The sequence below is a fragment of the Bos indicus genome, chromosome 23 (assembly GCF_029378745.1).
Source record: "Bos indicus isolate NIAB-ARS_2022 breed Sahiwal x Tharparkar chromosome 23, NIAB-ARS_B.indTharparkar_mat_pri_1.0, whole genome shotgun sequence".
Lineage (NCBI taxonomy): Eukaryota > Metazoa > Chordata > Mammalia > Artiodactyla > Bovidae > Bos > Bos indicus.
The window spans coordinates 25445071-25463944 of NC_091782.1; the positions used below are offsets into that span (position 1 = coordinate 25445071).

An 18874-nucleotide genomic window follows, 5' to 3' on the forward strand; every position below is an offset into this window, starting at 1 on the left:
GCCCAAGAAGAGGCTTCTGGTCGTGCATGTACAGAATTGGACACAGGTTGCAGCCCAACACTGCCATCCTTCAGCCATCTCGGGGTGAGAAATCCCAGATCAGGGCTCTAATTATGTTCAAGGGTTGAAGAACACCACTTTGGGGGCAGTGAAGAAGCAATAGCATAACACCCAGCATGGTAGGGAGTAGAGAATAAACTAAAATCCTTTGACCAGTCTGTCTCCTGGTGTTCTTCAATTTCTGACTCATAAGCCAACAGAATCTAAATAATGTCTGCCCAGAGAGGGAAGACAGCACAAATTGACAAGACCCTAAACACTCAAACCTTTTGAATTAAGTCAGGTACATCTGCTCTTAATTACATGCGTGCACATGCACTCACATACATAAACACATGCACAGTGGTAGATTAAAGACAGCTGCAACTTCTTTGCTATTCCTCTCAGTGAAAGGAGAGCCTAATTCTCCTCCTTTGTACCTGGGCAGGCTTTACATCACACATAGACAGTGTGATGGTCATGATGGTCATGATATTCTCAGTCTGCTAGTCTGGCTTGGAAGGTGTGTAGCTTTCTTCCTGGTCTTTTACCTGTTTAACATTCAAAAAAGTAAGATCATGGCACCCAGTCCCATCAATTCATGGCAAATAGATGGGAAACAATGGGAAACAATGGAAACAGTGACAGACTTTATTTTCTTGGGCTCCAAAATCACCATGGGCAGTGACTGCAGCCATGAAATTGAAAGACGCTTGTTCCTTGGAAGAAAAGCTATGACAAACCTCGACAACATGTTAAAAAGCAGAGACATCACTTTGTCGACAAAGGTCCATATAATCAAGGCTATGGCTTTTCCAGTAGTCATGTATGGATGTGAGAGTTGGACCATAAAGAAGGCTGAGCACCAAAGAATTGATGCTTTTGAACTGTGGTGCTAGAAAAGACTCTTGGCAGTCCCTTGGATTGCAAGGAGACCAAACCAGTCAATCCTAGAGGAAATCAACCCTGAATATTCATTGGAAGAACTGATGCTGAAGTTGAAGCTTCAATACTTTGGCCTGATATGAAGAGCCAACTCATGAAAAGATCCTGATGCTAGGAAAGATTGAGGGCAGGAAGAGAAGGGGTGACAGAGGAGGAGACACTTAGATGACATCACCAACTCAATGGACATGAGGTTGAGCCAACTGCAAGAGACAGTGAAGGACAGAGAAGCCTGACATGCTGCAGTCCATGGAATCACAAAGAATCAGACATGACTAAGCAACTGAACAGCTACAACTTAACTGCTCACTTGGAGAGAACTCCTTCTTAGGATGTTCCTTCTTGGAATCCAGCTACCATGCTATTAGAAAACCCAAGACCATATAGAAACCCATGTGGAGAGGAACTGAGTCCTCTTAGCTGACTGCCCTGGTCGAGCTCACAGCTAATAACAAGAGTCACCTGCCAGCTGCATGATGAGCTCTCTCGGGCCACCCAGACATGCTGGAACCTTAGATGAGCCCAACCATAATCTGACAGCAATTCATAAAGACTCCAGCATGAAGATCCAAAGTCTAGCCCTTCCCCACAAAATTATGAACAAAATAAAAGGTATGTTTTAAGCTATTAAGTTTCTAGGTGGCTTTTTAAGTAATGACAGATTTCCAGAACACTCACACTCCTGTAGTCAGCATACTGAAGACGTGCACCCACCATACAAAGAACCCCAGTAACTCAAGTTTAAATTAACTCACCCTTCCCACTTGCTAGCAATCCAGAATATATGGGGGTGATTCTTTATGTGCCTTTCTGTTTGATCCAACTTAAAAAATACCAGAATTCTGAAACTATTTGAGACAACACTGGTATTTATAGTATTTGGTTTCTGATTGATGTTGCAGACCCAAATCTCTGTATTATGAACATCTTACCTTAAACTACTTTTCATTTCAGGTAATAAAAAAAAGTAAATCAAACTAATAATGCTCTACTTAGAACATTTTGTAAAAATTTCTTCCCCAGAAAAAATTATTTCCTGATTTGTGGTCATCTTAGCTCATATCTCCAACCTTAATGCCTTGCGGTTTAACAAGGAAATGCATTAAGCACTGTTGATTTTGAACATCACAGGACTTTGATGAGCCTCACTGCCATTTAAAGTACCCAAGTATTGAAAATCAGAACAAACAGAGGAACTATTATGAAAGAAAACCAGTACTTCTCCATTCATCTCTTCAAATAAAGACAGTTCAAAGTAATACGGGAAAATGGAACACAGTGAATTCTACCACACATACACGCAAAAATAAAATCATGCTGGAGGCTACATGATATCATATCTGTACCCTTCAAAACAGAATCCTACCCCTTAGAATTATAACACATTTTCCTTTCATTAAGCCTGCTCTGTGTCAACAGGGTGTCATCCTGTCGTGGATAAGACTCCTTCAGAGAAAGAACTGGAAGCATCAAATCCTCACAGGTCAGTTCAGGATAAAACCTGGAGTACACGCTAGTAGGATCATTTGTGAAGTTCTGAGATTTGCATGGCTTATTAGAACTCGTTTCCACTCTGTGAGATGTTGTGAACACATCTAGACCAATTCTCCTAGTAATTAAATGGCAAAGACAACCAGATATACTTGTTTGCGTGAAGCAAAGTCATCATAAACTAAACTACAAAAGCCAATTCTTCACGATGACTTCAGCTCACTCCATAACACCACCAAGAAGAATTTACAGCTTTTTCAAAATCCAACGTCTATAAAGACAGAATGCCTCGAAGGAAAATGGTACCATACTTAAAATAGTGATATCTTTTATTAGTACAGTAAAGTCCTATTTTTATGGAATAGGATGGGTCTGAGGTCATTCCATAAAATTGATTTCCCAGAAAATGGAAATAGGCAATTTACCCTAAGAATTTTATTGAAAAATTATGCTATTCTATTTGAATAATGATGGGAATGTTCTACACATTTCCTTTATTAATGAATTAAAATACACAAAACATCATAAAATTATATTAGAGGTTCAAAAGTATCACTTAAATCTTCTTTACCAGTCACTTTCATTTTGTAAAATCAGCAGTTCCATTAAAATCGTATTATGTAAAAATGGGTTTTTACTGTAATAATAGTTATTACCTATTTAGCTCCCAAGGATGTTGTGAAAATTAAATAATAAGCCATTGGAAAGCAAATACAAAGTGTGGCTAATACCAGAGGCCAAGAGGGGCAGCCAGATGGGAAAATGAAAGAAAAGAGCACCTGACACATTAAAAATCACAGCTTTCATCTCTGATTCCATTATCACCAACACTCCATACAGTGGTCATGTGTACTGACGTTATCTCATTTAATCCTTTCAACATGATGATGTGTTAATTATAGCCCTCATGTGGTCAGAAAGTGAACGTGGGAAGCATTTACACTTGTCCCATATCATGCAGTTTGTAAATGTCAGAATCTGAATGTGAACCCAGGTTTATCCTAGTCAAAAGCCCATCCTGCATCTCCTAAAGCACTGCTTCCTCCCCAGTTCACCCTCATAACTGGCCTTCAGTTTTTCACCCCGTCCATCAAGGTCCTCCTCAAATGCCTCTTGCTCTGCGGGGCCAGCTCTCTTCTCACCTGAGACACTTTGATTCTGAATACTTCTGTTCATTATTACAGCTGCATGTTGTATTATTACGCTTTAGTATGTGTTTTATCAACCCAGCTAATTTACCAGCTGCTTGAGATCACAGCTGATCAGAGGTCCCGGTTCAGTGCCTTGAACACAGTGAGTGTTCAGTTATTGTTGGTTAAACTGAATTGGAAAAGGAATGTTAACTTGAATTAGAACTACACTTGCTACCAGATGCAAAGCGGGTACTTCCCCCAATGGCTCATTGCATCAGATACCTCTTTGGGGAGTTTTTCCAGCTTCTCTGCGTGTATGCACCTAATGAGAATATAGTGAGATTGAATGCGTTCCTAGAGAATATCTGACAGATGCCAGGTACTCAATAAATAGTATTTTTTAATTCAAAGTGAAGGGAACAATGGAAACAGTAAGAAGAGAAGTATAAATTCAGTATAATATGGAGTCTGATCTGAGTGTATCAGAGCAAGTAGGAATGGTGAGTTTTTTAAAAATATATGTGGTAAAGAGGCAGGGCTCTGGAATCAAACTGTCTGCTTCCCTCTGCCAGCCTTTCTACTTGTTATCTGGCAGAAACTTGGGAAGTTACTTAACCTCTCTGAGTACCAAGTCCCTCAGTTATTAAAAAAAAAGAAGAAGAAGAAGATAACAACGTGATCCAACTCAAAGTAGCTGTGAGGAATAACTGAGAACATCCATGTAAAACACTTAGCACATACCCAGCACTCAAATTACAGTTGCTGGGACCATCATCATTATCATCAGGAAAATCTTAATTCTTAGGACTCTGTTCGAAGGAGAAAGCGTTATTTTCTATAGACCTGTATAATCCTGCAGTCACCCTGGGTCAATCCTATGAAACCCACAGATTCAGTTCTGGTGTTAAGTTACGGACGGCAGCCTGGAGACCGTGTGCTTCATTCAAGCAATACTTGGTGTCTCTTTTGTGCCAGACTTGAATGAACAAACTCTTGATTTCGAGGAAGCAAAGGAGGAAAGAAAACAGAGCAGCCAGGAAAAAGGTCAAGACGGTAAAACCATAAGCAGAAAGAGGGCAATTCAACCCTAGGGGCCATCAAAGGTCAAAATATCAGGGTTTGCCAAAAATCAAAAGGGAGAAGTAATCCAGCAGAGCTCCTGCATTAGACCCTCAACAGAACAGATTTCAAACATTGGCCACTTTCAGATCATTTTCTAGAATTATCAACAGACAGGGCTTTTTAGAGGAGAGAGGCAATAAGAAGTAAGGATTTCATTTATTATGTATTACAAATCTGTTCTCATTCACTTATTTTCCAATTGAAAACTAAATAATGAACAATAATGGCAGGTTTTAAAAATCTTAACTTTCATTTTTACAATAATACTGAAGGACCAACTGGGAGACACTTCAGATATCCCGTATTTGTGTCCCACCCCCGCCTTTTTCCAAAGCACTGATTTGTGCTCCTTAAGAGCAACTTTGTGAAGAATTTGAGTCCACCTTACAAGCTGACCATGAAGAAAGGAATGAAGGAAGATGGAGAATGCCAGGGACCCTGGAAACCAGGACACACAGTGGATACAGACAACAGCAATGCCAAGCAAGAAAGCAAAGACTGCTTGTCGCTCAGCATAAAGGTCCCAAAGGATACTAAAAGCTTGGCAACCTTCAAAAGCTTCTGGTGCTTCCTGCATGGGGTGGGGGAAACAGCTTGCTTAGTGGGGAAAACCATAGCCCAGGGCCAATCCACTGGCTACATTCATCAAAGAGATGGCTGAGACAGAACAGATTTTTCCTTTCCGTATAGGAATGACTCATGAGCTTGTTTATTCAAAAAGTTCCATCCTCCATGGAGAGAGGTGGGTGATAGGGGGTGGGATGATAATAAGCAGTTTAAGTTTGTATCGGTCAGCCCCCTCCTCCAGCCCTCATCTCTGTGTATCATATGCACCCCACCAATACGCAGAAGGTGGTCAGTATGTTTTGATCTTCCTGCCTTCTCGTCCCATCATGAATAAAGCAAAAGACACCACCGCTCTTGTTGTTTATCATAGGTCGTGAAGAGTCGGACACGACTGAGCGACCTCACTTTCACTTTTCCCTTTCATGCATTGGAGAAGGAAATGGCAACCCACTCCAGTGTTCTTGCCTGGAGAATCCCAGGGATGGCGGAGCCTGGTGGGCTGCCGTCTATGGGGTCGCACGGAGTCAGACACGACTGAAGCGACTTAGCAGCAGCAGCAGCAGTCCTTTTAGAAAGGGAATGTACTTGATTGGTTAAGAATAAGGACTTTGAGACAGACCGCCTGTGTCAAAATCCTGACTCTGCTGAATTGCAAACTGTGTGACCCTGGGCAAGTTCCCTAACCACCCTGGGGCCCTGTTTCTATGTCAGTAAAAATGGGGATGATGATAATATTACTTGTATTGCAGAATTATTATGAAGATTAAATTAGTTAATATATGAAGAATGATTCCTGAATATTGTTAGTTGTCAACTTGTGTTTAATATTGTGTGTGTGTTAGTCACTAAGTCGTGTCTGACTCTTTGAGACCCCACAAACTAACCCTCCAGGCTTCTCTGTCTGTGGGAATTTCCAGGCAAGAATACTGGAGTGGGTTGCCATTCCCTTCTCCAGAGGATCTTCCTGACCCAGGGATTGAACCTGGGTCTCATGCATTGCAGGCAGATTCTTTACCATTTGAGCTACAGGGAAGAACTTGTTTAATATTTTAGCATATTATTATTTCACAGATGACCAAATATTCTTCTTCAAGTACTGATCCTCTTTTATTCAGTATTATCTTTAGAAGTTCAAATTAAATCATAAATGGAAATAGGTCTTTTAGAGAAACTATATCTGTTCTATGAAGAATATTTTTCTCAGGCTAGGAAAATTTTCTGGGAGTTTCAAGAATTCTCTCTTAAGAAAGAAGAATTTTACAAGTATGATGTGTAAATCTGTATATCTGAGGAATCATCTTTCCCTTCTTATTTAAACAAAAAGAGAGTTCTAGGTAGAAGTGTGTTAGTCGCTCAGTCATGTCTGACTCTTTGTGAATCCATCGACTATAGCCCGCCAGGCTCCTCTGTCCATGGAATTCTCCAGACAAGTATACTGGAGTGGGTAGCCATTCCCTTCTCCAGGGGATCTTCCCAACCCAGGGATCGAACCCGGGTCTCCTGCTTTGCAGGCAGATTCTTTACCATCTGAAGCCGCCAGATGGACTGATGAAAAGATAGGTGAGAGATTGGAGAGATGATAGATTGGTAAAATGTTGCTTTTCTATTTGATTTATCTGTTCCTTTCCCATCATCTTTGAAAAACCATGGCAATAGAAGACCTTGTCATTTCTCAGTCCCATGTTTAAAAGATTCACAAATGCAGAAGAGCAGGAGGCATTTACGAACTGCTTCTTTCCATACTCTCCGTGTCTTTCAAATATAAGAACACTAAAATTTTCTATAAATCTGTTCTTGGACATATTAGAAAAATCATCCAGTTAGTGAATTAGTCTAATTCCTTTTGGCATGGGGCTATTTACCCCACCTTTAATGAAGGTAGGCGGAACTATCTTTTCCGGTTTTACTGGGTTATTAAATTCCTCTCTTGTAATAACCCAAAAGAGAAGGCTGTAGACATAATTGCCTATTTATTTTCACATTCTTTACCGTGTTGTTCAGAATATCTAAATGACAGATAATTCCCAGATTGGCCTGATTCAGTCTATCTGTGATTATTCACACCATGGATTGTTTCACTTACTGGATAAAATCAGGACGTCTTCCCCAGGGCCTGGACTGGCACCGCTGTGTCCTCCCCAGCCCTCAGCCACGCCTTCCCATGCTTCAGGGAGGGACCATTTTAAAACTGACTCTGGTACAGAGATAGAAGCTAGAAAACAAAAGGAAAATAACAAGGGTAACGATGAAAATCTGACTCACTATGACAACTTGCAAATTCTACCCTTATATTAAGATCCTGGTGACATTTTCACTTCCCACAAAAAGCTGCCTTCAGATATTTATATTAATGAAAACATTTACCATGTATAAAATAAGTAATTATTCAATCCTTGGATTACCTCCACTTGAAGGGAAAATTTGAAGGGAAAATGTATTCTACTTTTGCAATTAAACACTTGTGTTTTGCCTTTATTATGAATAGCACAGCATATGTTTAGCATGAGCCATTTGTAAAATGCAAATACAGAAAGAAAAAGAAAAATAATAATTGCCTACTATCTCACCACCTAGAGATAACTGCCATTAACCTTTTATTTGTGTTTCCTTCCAGAATCTCTCAGCATTTTTATGTAATTTAGATCATATAACTTGTAATTTTACATTCAGTTCTTATTTTACTTGGCAGATTTTCTGGGAGATTCATAAACTCACATAATGAGAGAAAGAATCTCCTCTAGTACTTGCTAACTTCATAAGCATAAATAATGAGTGCCTCCTCTATCAGAACTGTCCTAAAAAAACAGTGAAATAGTGCAAAAAGAAATAAAATGTCACCGATGTATAGATCAGTCTTATGGACTCTGTGGGAGAGGGAGAGGGTGGGGAGATTTGGGAGAATAGCATTGAAACATGTATAATATCATGTATGAAACGAGTCGCCAGTCCAGATTCGATACACGGTACTGGATGCTTGGGGCTGGTGCACTGGGACGACTCAGAGGGAGGGTAGGGGAGGGAGGAGGGAGCAGGGTTCAGGATGGGGAACGCGGGTATACCTGTGGCGGATTCATTTCGATATTTGGCAGAACTAATACAATATTGTAAAGTTTAAAAATAAAATACAATTTAAAAAAAAAAAAGGAAAGAAATAAAATGTCATGCTTGCCCCCCAGGAGGCACAAACATTGTGTAAGTATATAAGTAAATACTAGGGGGATAGAATTCTGAAGGGAATTATCTTTGATGGTACCTGACCAACGCAGGCAGTGAGACCTCACCAGGGGAGGCTTCCTGGAGTCGGAGCATCTGAGCTGCACTTAAAGGCTTAGGACCCAATTGAGGTGAAGGGGGTGAGGATATGAACTGAGAGTCTGCCCTCTAGAGGGATGAACACAATGGATGGCAAGAAATGAGAGATCATGTGGAAGGAATACAAGCAATCTGGTATTGCTGAGTCACACAGTCGCAAAGAGGCAGGTGATGGGGCCAGAAAAACAACCAGAGGTCAGAGCGGGAAGGGTAAGAAAAATGCCAAGGGTCAGCCGGGGGTTTCCAGCATAGCTGGTGCCTGGTGGAGATGCCCATTAAGACTGACATTTGATTAATTCAGTTTGGGCCATTTAAAGTTTGGGGTGTCTTTGAGGCCTCCAGGTAGAGATGCACGGCAAGCAGGGGATGGATGTGAATCTGAAGGATGGGAAAGAACTCTGAATCTGAGAGATGGATCTTGGCATCATTGGCCCAGAGGCCATATTTGAAAATCTGAGGATGGGTTGTGAGAGCTCCTTGGGACTACAGTGTGGAAAGACAAAATGCCTAAGGTCAGAACCATGGAGAACACCTGACTATTTTGTCTGTATGAACCCAACTCCCTGCTGGTTATGGTCTAATTAGGGCCCCAGGATAACTTAAAAATACATGGATTATGGTCAAGTAGAAATCCTAGACAATTTAATTAGCACAAAGTATATCCCACACCATGGAAACCAGGCGATGTCTTGGAACAAACTTTACTGTGAAAGAGGTTTTAGAAATATTTTATATTTATCTACTATTATATAATAAATCATAGTGGAAAAGCATAAGAAAATTATATATATATATGTTGCTGTACACCAGAAACTACAGATCAACTATAAATTTATAAATCAACTATACTTCATTTTTAAAAAAATAAAATTTAAAAAATAGAAATATTTTATAAATACCAATAATATAATACATTCTTACAAAGAAACTTTCTAAGTTTCTTTTCAATTTTGTTTTCTTTCCAGTACTATACTCTAAATACCCAGATGGTGATAGGGTGGGGATATTTGTTGAGGTGGCCACTAACAGACACCACAAAACAGAAAGAGATGTTCTCATTTCCAGTGATATTTTAAACAGGCAATGATCAGGTTCTTTAAAACCCTACTCCAAGCCTCAAAAACCCTTAGTTGTTTCAATTTTGTATCACATGTTAGAAACATTCTTCATTTTTGTCATCTTCACTCTTATCTATGGGAGGGTTAAACCTGTCTTTAACTGAACAAACTAAATCTTGAAATTGCTATTCTAAGAAATGTTATGATGAATGAATTTGATTCTTTTATACCATCTTGCCTTAAAATAAGAACACTTAATAGCGAAGGACATGTTTAGTCTCCTGCAGTTATGAGATGTCTATACAGTTAACATCAGGTTTCCAGGTGACTATTTTTAATACAGAAAGGAGAGGAGAGGAAAAGAAGCCTAAAGAGTTAAAGCTATCAGCTATATACATGGAGAACCAGAAGAGAGGAATGTCTTGGAAGACTAAGAAATAAAGAATGTCCAGAGAGTAGAAGTGATCTTGTTAATAGCAAAGTTCCAATAAGAGAAGGAATAAGAAGTGGCTGCTGAATGTGACAACCAGGGCATGGGTGATCAGGATGAAGACAGTGTCAATGGAGTGCTGGAGGTGGAAACCACTTGAATTATAGCAGACTTAGGAGTACACTAGAAGTGAGGAAGAAAAGACATTAGGTCTGATCATGCAAAACACTTATTGAGGAAATGATCCGAGATCCTGAGCCTTTGATCTGTCTTCCTACTTTTTAGATAAATTAGACTTATCTTAAAACTGGAGTCCATGAACACTGTTCAAGACCAACATTTCCCTCTCAAATTTGTCAGTCAACAACAGTCACCACTTGAAATGGTCTCCAATTCATTATGTGAGCCAAATACTGCCATCTAATCCTTCATTTACCCAGCTTCTTTTTTTTTCCTTTTTTTTTAAATTAATTAATTTATTTTACTTTACAATATTGTATTGGTTTTGCCATACATTGACATGAATCAGCCATGGGTATACATGTGTTCTCCATTCTGAACCCCACTGCCATCTCTCTCCCCATCCCATCCCTCTGGGTCATCCCAGTGCACCAGCCCCGAGCCCCCTGTCTCATGCATCGAACCTAGACTGGTGATTCATTTCACATATGATATTTTACATGTTTCAATGCCATTCTCCCAAATCGTCCCACCCTCGCCCTCTCCCACAGAGTCCAAAAGACTGTTCAATATATCTGTGTCTCTTTTGCTGTCTCACATACAGGGTTTTCATTACCATCTTTCTAAATTCCCATATATATGCGTTAGTATACTATATTGGTGTTTTTCTTTCTGGCTTACGTCACTCTGTATAATAGGCTCCAGATTTATCCACCTCATTAGAACTGATTCTAATGTATTCTTTTTAATGGCTGAGTAATACTCCATTGTGTATATGTACCACAGCTTTCTTATCCATTCATCTGCTGATGGACATTTAGGTTGCTTCCATGTCCTGACTATTATAAACAGTGCTTTTTATGGCTCTGCATCAAGAGAAGGCTCATCTTTTGATAAGTCTGCAGAAGCAATGTCAACTTGTGGAAGAGTCAGTGTCTATGAATTTTGTTTTGATTTTTTTTTAATTGAGAGGTACTGAACAGAAGGAGCCAGGAATGATGGAGAGGTTAACTTCATTTGCTGATAAAATAAAGTTCAAAAGATGCTAGAAGGGATGGATTGACTTGAAATAGGAGAAAGGCTGACAGATGTCAAAGCCAGAAGAAAGGAAATAAACCCAATCTGTGGGGAAAGGGAGCACAAATTTAGGAAAAGAGGATCCAATCATCTGCTGCTGCTAAGTCACTTCAGTCGTGTCCAACTCTGTGCGACCCCACAGATGGCAGCCCACCAGGCTCCCCCATCCCTGGGATTCTCCAGGCAAGAACACTGGAGTGGGGTGCCGTTTCCTTCTCTGTCCAATCATCTGAATGTTTGTAAATACTGTCAACAATATTTGCAATTAGCCCCCACTGAAAAGACAACATGGCTGAGGTAAAAGCTCCTCAGAAATATTTTTACTTTCCCCTAATGTGAGTTGCTTCATCCTCTTCCTCTCCTTCATCTTTTATAAAGCGCCATGGACACCGAGAGAAAACCAGTGAAGTCACAGTGTCGGAGGAGCATTAAGACCTGTATGGGGTCTTCAGAAAACTGGGTACCATCCTGACCCAGACGAGCATACATCCTTACCCCAACCTGACTAAGCACCACACAACAGCTTTCATCAGCACCACTTTCTCTGCTTCTTCCCAACACTGCCCCATACATACTTTAATTTCTGCTTCCTTGGCGTTTCCAACGTCCCCACAATGACCAGCACAGTCTTATACACAGGTTAGGTCCTCAATTAAATAAAAGGCTAAAAGACTCTGTAGCAGAACACCTAAACCCAAAATATATTTTCTGCATTATATGTTCATTGAATCTCTTAATGGGAACATATAGATGGAACTCCATTGTGCATTCCATTCTTGTTTTGTCAAAGAATTTTTGATATTGCAAACATTTTACTGTTTTTCATAGACCTCTCCATTAAACAAAATACACGCCCATAGTATAATTTTGACATTAGTGCTTATATCCTACATGATAGAGATCAATCAATGCCTTGGAACCATATTAATAATAAATATTTGAATATAACAAATGGTAACATACCAGTTCCATGACTCCCTGGGTCTTAGGATAGTTTTGTGTCCCAATCTATATAAGCTACAAAAATTGGCTATATACAATAAATTTAATGTAACTCACAAATTAAAATATACCAAAAAAGGTAGCTTGAACACTTTAGGGTTTACATGGTATAACAGAAAGAACACTGGCCTGAGTTGGAAACTTGAGTCCTCATCCGGGCTCAACCACTGAATGTGACTAAGTAAACTGCTTAATCTTTAGGCTTCCATGTCCTTATTTGTAGAATGAGGCAGTTGGATAGGATACTTTATGGGGTTCCTTCTCTTACTAAAATTCTACAACTCTGTGAAGCACCAGCTTTCTATTCATCCAGCATGCTGCAATTGACAGGCCAAGTGAAGCATCTCCCAGTTAAACTGACCCCTGCTGAAAAGTCCCAGATACCAGCTACCCACAATGTCCTTCCAAAGAGTCCTTAGTACAGACTTCTTCACACTAAGTGCTGAGTGGCATGTTATGCTGATGAAAGCTGTCTGAACCAGGAATGGCCACCTACAGGTGGAGATGGTCCGGGATCCTCCCAGTGGACCTGGCATAAGAGCTCCCCCTACAGGTGGTTCTCTACAAAATAAGGCCTCACCCAACCAATCGCATCTCTTCTGGGGGAGTTTGAACATAAAAACAATCATGATACTTCTCTTTGGTAACAATTATTTTAAAAGGAACATATTCCTTGATTAATTAGTCATTTGATTGACACCTCCTAGTGACCATAAGACCTCATGAAGTCAAAGAGCACTCCATCTTGCTCAGCATTGTGGCCTCCTACACATCACATGGGAGATTCAACAGAGACTTGTGAGTCACCTAAAGGAAAAAAGTGAAAAAGGACCAGGAACATAAAGAGCAAAGGCGATGGCAGTTCACAGATATAAAAACAAAGAATCCCATTCTTCTCAGGCAAATAAGCATGGAATAGTCAAGGTCAGTTTATAGTTTTAGTGCAATACCTTAACCTCGTTAATTTATTAATTTAAATGGAGAACTTTAAAAAAATAAAATAAATGGAGGAATTAGATCATTTTCTGATTAGCCTGGCTTTTCTCTGACATAACACAAAAAAATGCCACTGGAAATCAAAGGAAAACTCGGCCTTTGAAAAGATTTATCCCGGCTGCAAATGTATAGTTAAACTGCCTCAGAATAAACAAAAACAAACAACGTAATACATTAGAAGGTGCTTATGAGTCATTTAGTCGTTGAGAGTTTAGCTTTTATGAGTTAGGAAGATTTCACAGAACCATCTGACTTTTGGGGAGGGTTTGTTTACCCTGATTTCCTGAAATTACTGGGAACAATTAAAGTTTTGAGATACCCTGAATTTTTCTTTCCATTTGGTGGGGGCCTAATGGCCCATCTGCAGATCTGGACTCCTATGTGCACATATGGTCCATAATTTATGAAACGTGCTTATTTACATGTTGTAATTCTTACTTTCCAATGTTTTAAAATGCACCACTTATATCTTTCTTTGACATGCATCCGTATATTTTAGCTGTAGGGGTGACGCAGTGAGGACTTGTCAGACATAAATGCGTTAGGGCTGATCCCTTCCCTACAAAAAAATATGATGGGAGAAATTTATAAAATGATGGGAAGACATCTTTTTGCATCCGGCAGTTCTATTTGGTGGGTTAATACTCACCTGAAATAGTCGGGTCCACACCTTTCCTCACCTGGAGAACTACTTTAACTTGGCCCTCACCTGAAACTGAATACAAAAGAGAATCACAACTTGGATATGATACAAAGATTCTCTTAATACAAGAGATATTCACGTGTGAGAAAGACGACTTTATGTTAAATTCTCCCCAATCTAATTACATTTTCAAAATTTTAAAAAAAAATTCAGTCCTTGTTAGTTAGTCTAACAATTGATTTCCAACATTTGATTTTGATTGTTTGCTTTCGATTAAACTTAATCACAGTAAGGTTTCCAAGAGAATCGGCACGTAAATAATTAGGGGGAAAAAAATCCTTTAACCATATGTTTTTTGGAGGCCAGTGTTGGTCAGCAGGACATCCCTCATATCCTATTTCCCTTCCATCAGTTTGAAGGCTCAGCTTTTGGAATTCATGTGTTCTTCACCAATAGAATTCAGATCACCCATGAAATGTATTTGCTTTACCTTTATCCAGGCAAATTGTCCTTTTAATGAAGTTGTTTCTCCAACCTCCCCCCCCTTCCACTTTCTCCTCCTATCTTCCAAACCAACTGAGCACATTTGAAAGGCCTGGGGTTCATTAATTTTAAGTGTTCAATAAATTAGTGAAAATAATCAAAAGGCCTGATTCCTTCTGATAATGACAATTTGATGTCAGTATAAACCAGTAGATTAAGCTGGGAACATATGCTCCTTTGCCAAGAGAGGCTGCTATAATTAAATAGTGAATGCATCTACAAGGTGCTCTCACGCCTGATTAATTAGTAATCAGGTGCACGAACCCCACTTTTCAGTAACACCTTGCCTCTCATTGGTTAATTACCTTTCTGCCTTATCAGATGCCATGAAGGCCAAAGTCTCCCACCACTGAAGAGCCCAATGATGCTGAAGGTTGCAGCCCTGGGGCCTTGGTCCCACTCATGCCCCCCATTTGCCTCTCCCTGGAGCACTAAACCCTTTCCTCTGTGGCAGGTTTGGAGTAGACCAAGGATCATTCTTTCTAATTACAAAGCATAAGCTTCAGAACATTAAGTCCGCAAAACACCCATGATGAGACCTCTCTGATTTTATTCTTTCTTTGTTGATTATTCCATTTTAAATTTTTCTATAATAACCTATAGTAGAATATCATCTTCAGGAATACAGAAATACAGAATCATGATGATACGTGAAACTAATATAATATTGAAAATCAGCTATACTTCAGTGAAAAATATTTTCCCTATTATAAAATGTGTGTGTCTGCGGCTTTCTCCTTACACTGTACACATTTTGAGACCAGGCACAATGGCCGACCTGTTCTTCATGTGTTCTCCTTCATCATTCCTTCCAAAGCTTTGCTTATATTGTTTTTTTATACAATTGCCCATTTCACCCACTTTTCTAACTTAATAATAATAATTAATAATAAAGACACCAGCTCAACATCTCTTTTTTTTTCCTATAATGTCCTAATATCCATTTCTACTCACACTGATCTATATGCATTTGCTAAAGTTGAAAAGCACTCCTAAAACCAAACTATGATACTTATAGCAAGGTCACTCTCAATGAGAAAATATTATTGTGCATCAACTGTGGTGAATTCAGGACTGCCTCTATCCTAAGGTCTGTCTCTAAATCTCTGAGAGAGGGATTTTTCTCCTGTACCTTAAGATCCTAGACATTGCTGGGCATGTATATCTTAACTTTCATGAACCAATCTAGATAAACTGCTCTACTCTGGATGCCAGGATGTATTAATAACTCACCATTTCAACAAATTAAACAATTGGAGGCAGGAAATAACCCTTTTAAAGGAACTCAAAGACAAAGTAGTAAAAAAATTCTATTCAATCAGAAAGAAAAGTCAAATTTATGACAAAATGACATCTAAAAACATGCATAAGTCTATAACAATAAAATACCCTTGCACAAGAGAAAGGAATAAAATATTGTAATAGAATCAAACTCTAGGAAAGGTAAATTTAAAAAAAAAATCCGAGAATCATTTGGAAAGGGAAGTTAGCTCATTTAAAGATGTTATAAAAATCATCCTTGTACTCACAGATATAGAAAACAAACAAAGATGGAGGAAGGACAAAGTAGGAGTTTGGGATTAGCAGATACACAACACTATACATAAATAAACACAAGGACCAACTTTATAGTACAGGGAATATTCAATATCTTGTAATAAGCCATAGTGGAAAAGAATATGAAAAAGAATATATGTGTGTGTAGGGGTGGGTATAACTGAATCACTTTGCTGTGCAGCAGAAACTAACAGAACATTGTAAATCAACTAGATTTCAATAAAAACTATTTCAATTATCCTTATTAATAATTTCCAGGCATTTGTAAATTTTAGTACATCTGTGCCTTCTTCCTTAAGACACAGCCCCTGAGGTTAAAGAAAGTGAAAAAAGTCACATGTAAAGAGTCTTTTTCAAAGCTACTCTAGCAATTTTATAATGATTTATTTAACCCAAAATATATAATATTTATACTTAGGGGAGAATAGAAACAGCATTTTCCCCACTACATAGAGGAGGGGATTTGAAGTAAAGGGAAAGTAATCCATGCATCCAGAATCCCCTGGGTGTAAAGGATCCCACCAGCAGTGCAGCGTCCGGCGCTGAAGTTAACACTGACTATACAGTCCTGATAGGCAGCAGTGATGATTACCCAGAAGACGGAAAAGGTGAACCCTGGACATCTCTGACTCTCATGATAGGCTGTCTCACTTTCCTTTGTCCACTAAAGCCCTCACCCAGGCCCTGTTGCTAGTAAACCAAGGATCCCTGGAGCAGCGAGCTATCACGCCTGCACCTCTGTACCAGTGGCTTCCAAGCTGGGCAGATTCTGGCTTTGTTCAGCCTCTACAGGTATACAGATGGCCCCAACCTTCAGAGCAACCTCTTCCTCAACGCAGGCATGAGAAGAGAAGCAGTTTCAGTAGCAGAGAAAATGCGGCACAGGCACCAAAAGTAGGAAAAACGAGAAAAGTCTGATTTCCTATACCACATGGCCCCTGCGGGCTGCCTCTGAGCACATGCGCTGATGCAGTAGGCTGCTTCTTCCCAAACACCCTTTCTAGGCTGAGAGAGACCACAGAGAGTAAACAGGAAGCTTGTGGGTGAAATTCAGCAGCCTGGATTTGAATCCTAGAACTTCCAGGTCCTCTACATGGGTAACTGACAAGTTCTGAGCCTCACTCACTTCTTCTAAAAATGGGAATCATCCTATTACCTACATCATAGGGTGATCAGGAAGAAAAGATGGGATAATCCAGGTAACACACTTAGCACAGGACTTGGTTTCAATGAACAATACATGTGAGTCATCATCAATACTGTTATTAAGACATGCTCATTTTTCTAGGAGCCAGTTAACAAAACCAAAAAAAAAAAAAAAAAATGCTTTTACTCTTTTGACAGCTGCACCTAATCATGATGAGCCCTAGTATTCCAAGTTGTAAGCAACTTAACCAGATCCACTAAAGTTTGCTAAAGTGCTTTGACTCTATAAAAGACAGTATAAATGCAGTGTCATTTCCAATTTGGGTACATACAAAGAAGGATAAAAATCATCTGAGACTAAAGGTATTGACTCAGGGAGAGTTTAAGAGCCTAACACAAGCTGTGATACTGTACATATGTTTTCTCAGTGCTTATGATTTCTGATTTTGTGTTTGTAAGATGAGAACGGTTAATCTCCTTTGTTTATCAATGGAAACTCACTGCTGTTGATCCTTCCCAGATTGTAATATCTGGTTGGTCCTCAAAAAGAAAAGAAGTCTTTAGGTCAATTATGGCCAAATTATTCTGATGAGTGCTATATGATCTAAGCTTGCTATAAACACAGACATCCAGGAGAAAGAGAAAAACGTGTAAGAAAATGGCTCCCGGTGAGAGAGGAATTACTCAAGTAGATCTGATTCTAGTGCCTGCCAGAGTGATGTGTTGTGCTGGCAAATTCTGTCTTCATGAGGGCCCTAGGGAAGAGAAAAATTAATTGATTCTCTCCCAGAGCAGGTCCCATTTTCTCTTGGAATTTTGGAGGGGAAGAGTACCTGTCTATCTGAAAAGAAAAACCACCTGGCATCTTAGCAATAGATCCCTCGCCTGTTTTCTTCTTCATTCTATGCCCTGCTCACCTGGCCTCTGAGGATTGTACAGAAAGTCTACCCACATACAAACCTTCAAGCTGCAAACTCTCAAAGACGTGCAAGTGCATCTTGTTCCAGGAAGGAACCAGAGCCAGGGCCATCGGCGTCAGGTGTCACTGAAACTGCTCCTTGCCCTCTGTCTCCTCTTGCTGACCCTCCTTCAGCTCTACCGTCTCCCACCTCCTCCCCTCCTCCAGTCAGTAATTCTTCTTGCCTGCTCACTCGCCAGCCCCTGTGTGCCAGCTGTTGTACGGTACTACTGTACTTTTCAAGGTCCTATACTGCAAGTTTAAAAATGTTTTTTGGGGGGTCTGTTAGGTTTTTATGTATTGTGTGAAAAGTATTACAAACCCATTACAGTACACTACTATATAGCTGATTGTGTTAGATGGGTACCTAGGTTAACTTTGCTGGACTTATGCACAAGTTACGCATTAATTATGGAACTGAATTCGCTTGTATGTAGGCAACTTACTATGCACACCCTGGGACTTCTCCCTCAGCCCACCTTTATCTAGGATGAGTCACCCTCTATCTGCATGTGGACAGAACAGAAAACAGCAACTACTTCTGTGTCTGTGAGTTCCATCCAGTCTTATCAACTCATGCCTGCTTTCCATCTCTGTGGGCCCTGGACCCACTTCCAGCACCATCTTCATGGGCCAGCTCTTGGGTTGATCCTCTCTTGGCATTTTCATCTTCAC

The 18874-nt window shown here is 39.8% G+C and overlaps 1 protein-coding gene across 11 annotated transcripts in view; it reads right to left on the reverse strand.

Annotated features, from left to right (window-relative positions):
- PKHD1 (PKHD1 ciliary IPT domain containing fibrocystin/polyductin) overlaps positions 1-18874 on the reverse strand; it is a 443081-nt gene that overhangs the window by 185415 nt on the left and 238792 nt on the right. For all 11 annotated transcript variants that reach the window (XM_070778107.1, XM_070778111.1, XM_070778110.1 and 8 more), the window contains 2 exons: positions 14002-14067; positions 7381-7509 (listed from right to left, as the gene is read on the reverse strand). In XM_070778107.1, coding sequence (XP_070634208.1) covers positions 7381-7509; positions 14002-14067 — 195 coding nt within the window. The remainder of the gene's footprint in view (positions 1-7380; positions 7510-14001; positions 14068-18874) is intronic.